Source organism: Arachis ipaensis, chromosome B4 (assembly GCF_059453495.1).
Source record: "Arachis ipaensis isolate K30076 ecotype BB chromosome B4, ASM5945349v1, whole genome shotgun sequence".
Lineage (NCBI taxonomy): Eukaryota > Viridiplantae > Streptophyta > Magnoliopsida > Fabales > Fabaceae > Arachis > Arachis ipaensis.
This window is the reverse complement of record NC_142439.1, coordinates 119,410,694-119,415,868: the sequence shown is the minus strand read 5'-3', so window position 1 is coordinate 119,415,868 and position 5,175 is coordinate 119,410,694. Positions and strand designations below refer to the sequence as shown.

Genomic DNA, 5,175 nt, shown 5'->3' with positions numbered 1-5,175 from the left:
GCAATTGGAAACAATTCCCACGTCAGCAACTCCCAAACTTAGCCTCCTAAGCACATTTTCTCGAAAAACCCATACTTAACATTTCTCGATTTGACTCTTTCTGATCGAAATTAAATTTTCTATCAACAATTACATATTTATAATTATAAAGACTTTAATGTTTATAAATTTAGAAAATATAATTATTTTATATCTTTAGAAATGATAAATTTATTGAAATAGTTATGTAATTATATATATTGTTTAATATTTAATGATTCATAAAAAGAGATTTGGCAGGCTTGATCCGCCAGCTTGCCATTAGTCAAGGCGGAGGAGGAATTCAGGACCGCCTCGCTAGGCGGGACGGGTCGGACCATTCGCTAGGCGGGACGGGTCGGACCATTCCGCCAGATGGCGGGCTTTCGGCGGGGTTCCCATTTGCCACCCCTAAGTCCACATCTCTGTATACGATGCTATATAGGTTTCGATGCCTAACCAAAATACAAACAAAAGTTACAAAACACGTTAATTGCCAACAAACTACCAGTGTCAAAATAGATTCAACTGTAAAATAAAGGTAATGTAACTACCTAGCCCAAACAAAGGTCGAAAGATTAAAAGACGATAAATTTCCGTTTTATATTAAACTGACTCCACAAGCTGACCACTCAATCCTGTGAAAAATCCAAGTTCAGCTCCATTATCGAAGTCCAAAGATGAGGGGGGAAAGGCCAACAAATTGCTTCAAAGAACTCAAATTTTAAATTGAGATGCCATTTTGGTGATGTGAATTTAAAATCAAGCATGCTGGTTGTGTTTAAATGGTACCAATCCATATCCATTTATTAGCATCCTTAGCTAGTAGCTACAATCCGTTTTTTTCTAAGAAAGCAAATAGACAATGAAAGCCTCGAATTCAAGTAGTGACAAAATTTATGAAGTGCAACGATGCAGAGCCCTGTTAAATCAAACATATTGAAATGAAACACTCAGATGCCCTGCTCAAGCATTGCTCGCACCCTCATTGGAAGACCATAAAGCCGGATGAACCCAGCAGCATCGGCTTGATCATATATCTGCCCACTCTCGAATGATGAAATGTCTTGCCTATACAAGCTGTAGGGACTCTTCCGGCCAGTTACGGCAACAGAGCCCTTGTACAATTTCAGAGTCACAGAACCTGTTGTGGTCTTGGTTATGTTCTGCATGAAGGCATCCATGGACTCACGAAGCGGATCAAACCATCTACCGGCATACACCAACTCTGCATACTTAAGGGCCAAAGAATCTTTGACTTGAATTGTTTCTCGATCAAGTGTCAAAGACTCCAACTCACGTACTGCAGTGAATAGGATGGTTCCACCAGGAGTTTCATAAACTCCGCGACTCTTCATACCTACAAGCCGATTCTCAACCATGTCAATTCGGCCAATTCCATGCTTTCCACCAATCTCGTTGAGCTCAGCAAGCAAAGTTGATGGTGAAAGTTTCTTCCCATTTACTGAAACAGGTAGTCCTGACTCTATCCCAATTTCCACATATCTGCAAGACAAATATGCACGCTTTCAAAAATGTAGAATGCAACCTTTTTTTTTAAGCAACCTTGGAGTCAATATATAGAAAGCCAAATCACAAGACAAGTGCATAGATTACTCTGGTTGATTTGGAGCATCCTCTGGAGCTACGGACATCATGTACATATCCTTTTTAGGCTCGTTAGCTGGGTCTTCCAAAATATCACCCTTCAAGAGTCGCAAATTGCATTAATCAGATAGACATCAACATGTCATTTCCATAATATAGTTTTTGATTTATACTACATAAAGTGTAAGTCAAGAAAAATTGACAATTTACACTTTAATCAACTGAAAAGACAGCATAGAATTGATGTCATGCTCATGGATTCAAGTTGGTTATTCACATGCTCTAGAGTAGTAGCCAAATTACCTTTTAGAACTTGTTTCATGCTTTTAGAAAGAACATGTGGAACAAGGACACGGATGAAGGCATACATAAATAGTTGGAAAGACTAGTTTACAATCCTGGAATAGGTATGCTAGTTGAGTTTAATAATGAGACACACAGCCATTAAAGAAATATGAATGTAGCATTTTCATAACTGTGAAAAGTAAACAACTGGCTCAAAGTTTGACATCAAGATACATTTCTTCTCTCCATCATAATGGTTATATAACATAGACAATCCAAATCCATAACTTTGAAAATAAAAGGATAATTGATCAATGATATTTTGACCTAAGAAGTTTTCAATGGAAAGCATAGAGCCAAAAATAGTGACAAATCATTAGACATAGCTAAACTATAATGAAGGTTAGAATGATGACAACCATAAACCTACCTCATGACTAAGGTGCCAGAGGTTCCGATCCCTGCTATAGATGGATTTCTTTGTCACAGGAACTGGAACGTTATGCTTTTTGGCATACTCAATAGCATCTTCTCTCCCTGTAATATCCCACTCCCTCCATGGAGCCACCACATTCAGCTTGGGGTTCAGTGCAAAGAAAGTAAGCTCAAATCGAACCTGTATTAATTATATATGAATGTGTCAGAAGATTTTTTAATAAAAAAATGTGGCATAAGAAAAAGAAAAGATATGAAGTTTTGGGAGGTAAGAGAGTAACAGTAAGACATGCCTGATCATTTCCTTTTCCTGTACACCCATGGGAGACAGCATCAGCTCCAACTTCTTTTGCAACATCAACCATGGCCTATCAATAAGAAGGTACAAACAAATATAGTCTTGATTATTCTGCTTCAATAAAAGAGTGACTATTTCATTGAAAACTAGCATGATAAATGGCAATTGAAGAGATAACATATGAAAATGTAAGCTGGAATACTTTTGCGATAACAGGGCGAGCCATTGAGGTCCCAAGCAAATACTTCCTCTCATAAACTGCACCAGCTCGTAGGCAAGGGAATATATAATCTCTAACAAATTCCTCCTTCAAATCCTTTACCACTAATTGAGAAGCTCCACTGGCTTTGGCTTTTGCTTCTAAACCTTCCAATTCTTGTAAACCCTGTCAAAAATATATTTGTTACCAGGCATGCGGTATATTAACAATAAGCTGGGAAAAGTATATTCTTCTAGTCAGATGTTAAAAATCTTAGAGCGGTGTTTTAGGATAACACAATATAACAAGAATCTTAATTACGAAAAAGTGAAATCTTAAAGTATTTTCCTGATAACACAAGATAACAATAGTCTTAATTACAGAAAGTGAAATCTGAAATTCATCACATACTTGGCCAACATCAGCAGTGAAGCAAACAACTTCACATCCATAATTCTCTCTGCAACAACAAAAAAGCATATGATAGGATTCTATTAGATCACAATCATAATTGACATGGGAACCTACTCTAATGTCCTAAAAAAGATAAACATTCTTTTACAGAGTGAGCCACAGGAAACTAAGTTTTGTCTCTACCTCCAAGCATTTATTATTCAGAAATCAGAATATATAAGGTAGAAAAAAAGGCCTATCTAGCAAAATCGCAAAATTTAAACTAAAGTTTTGTATAGAAACTGAAGAACAAAGCAACAAGTAATAACTGTACCTCAGCCATGGAACAATGACTGATGTGTCCAAGCCACCACTGTAAGCCAGGACAACCTTATTCAATTTTCCACGTAGGCCACTTCCCTTCTCCATTTCAGAAATTCCCGTCTTTGTCTCACTTTGTAGCACCGCTTTTATAACTGCAAATCAAGAGAACCTCATTAGCATTGCAGACATTAATTTCAAATGTCGAACAGCTCTGAATCAATAGAAGCGATGATTATCTCCTCCAACGAACTCATGCATTTTCTACATAAATTATTTAGCTGCTAAAAAGCCACAGTAACCCCATTAGAAACCTATTTCTCTACATCTGTCATAAAATAACTTTTTTAATGAATGCTGATGTTCAAAATACAAGTGAAAATGGAAGTGACAATGCCAACCGATGAACAGTTTTATATTACTTGTCATTACTTGTCAATAACTAATAAGATCTTAAGTCTTAACCGGCAGACTCATATTCTATCATTGAGAAACGATAGCAAAATATAAGTTCTTTAAACCAAGTTCATGAAATAAAAGGCAGAGAAACAATGCCATCAATTTAGAACCTTAGATTAAGTAAGCTCACCTTGAAGTTTACTGGCACCAACACTTGTTCTTGGCCCCCACTATATAAAATTCCAACCATAAGTCAATATTTAAGCCGTGTGTATGTGTGTATTTCAATAAACTTGGAGTAAAATTTTGGCATAAAAATATCACCTTTTTAAGTGATGATGACCTTGCAGCCTTCAAGAAATGACTGGGTTGATGCAGTAGCTGCTCTGCAAACAGAAAACAAAATTACAAACAGTTAGTGTGCATATTTCGGCGTGTTTCGCATAATCCTCCATAAATGAGAAAAAGTATATATAAAATGAGTGTCGATTAAAAGGATAATAAACAAAAAAAAAAAGTGAGAGAAAAAAATGACATGCATAAATTGTTGTTAAATCCCGAAATCAACCATGATTCATGTTCCTTCTAACATTAGAATGAAGAATCAAAATGGAAAATGAAAGAGAAACCGAAAAGGATACCGGTTCTGGATGATTGAAAAGAAGGAGAAGAGAGTGTAGAGGAAAATGAGAATGCCTTCAGCTGAGCCATTGTTGTTGCGGCAAAGCAGCGATTTATGTAAAGAAAGAATCAGTAACTGACAGTAATAACGAGTCACGGGTAGGGCTAAGGGTTCTTGTACACCACTCGCGCCTCCTTTTAATAATGCTACAACTTTCTATGGCTGGGGACATCAAGTCACAACTCACAAGTGTGCTATTAGTATTAGAGAGGAGATTGATAGTGGAGGTCAAATCAGTGAAATCACCAAGGTTGGTTCCAAAAACCGAATCCGTGGTAAGGAAATAAAAACGGCTTTTGTTTGTGGTTTACTGTATTAAAAGTTTTAACAAAGATCCAACTAAAATAATTTAATTATAATAATATAAACAAAAGTATAAATATGTTTTAATATAAGTTTAAAAAATATACAAATTAAAAATATATCAAACAAAATTTTATAATTTCATTCAAATATACAACATAAGAATTAATTGAATCTTAATTCCTATTTGTAGTCTAATAATATCACTAATATTTTTTTTTGGTGACTTAATAT

The 5,175-nt window shown here is 35.8% G+C and overlaps 1 protein-coding gene across 1 annotated transcript; it reads right to left on the bottom strand.

Annotated features, from left to right (window-relative positions):
* Positions 1-793: 793 nt before the first annotated feature.
* Positions 794-4,915, bottom strand: LOC107639658 (arginosuccinate synthase family). Its single transcript, XM_016343210.3, has 10 exons — positions 4,598-4,915; positions 4,281-4,342; positions 4,147-4,186; positions 3,571-3,712; positions 3,255-3,303; positions 2,847-3,029; positions 2,640-2,714; positions 2,342-2,527; positions 1,636-1,724; positions 794-1,524 (listed from the first exon to the last, which is right to left on the bottom strand). Exons 1-10 carry the CDS (start codon positions 4,665-4,667, stop codon positions 972-974), a joined length of 1,449 nt encoding a protein of 482 aa, XP_016198696.1. The 5' UTR covers positions 4,668-4,915; the 3' UTR covers positions 794-971.
* Between the last annotated feature and the right edge of the window lie 260 nt (positions 4,916-5,175).

Bases quoted from the DNA above. Each gene is read 5' to 3' on its own strand.
- LOC107639658 (XM_016343210.3), bottom strand. From the start codon at position 4,667: ATGGCTCAGCTGAAGGCATTCTCATTTTCCTCTACACTCTCTTCTCCT. The intron at 3,304-3,570 runs GTACAGTTATTA...TTGTTGTTGCAG, and splicing joins GTCATTGTTCCATGGCTGAG to AGAGAATTATGGATGTGAAG. The intron at 1,725-2,341 runs GTAGGTTTATGG...CGACTCTTGAAG, and splicing joins TCTGGCACCTTAGTCATGAG to GGTGATATTTTGGAAGACCC.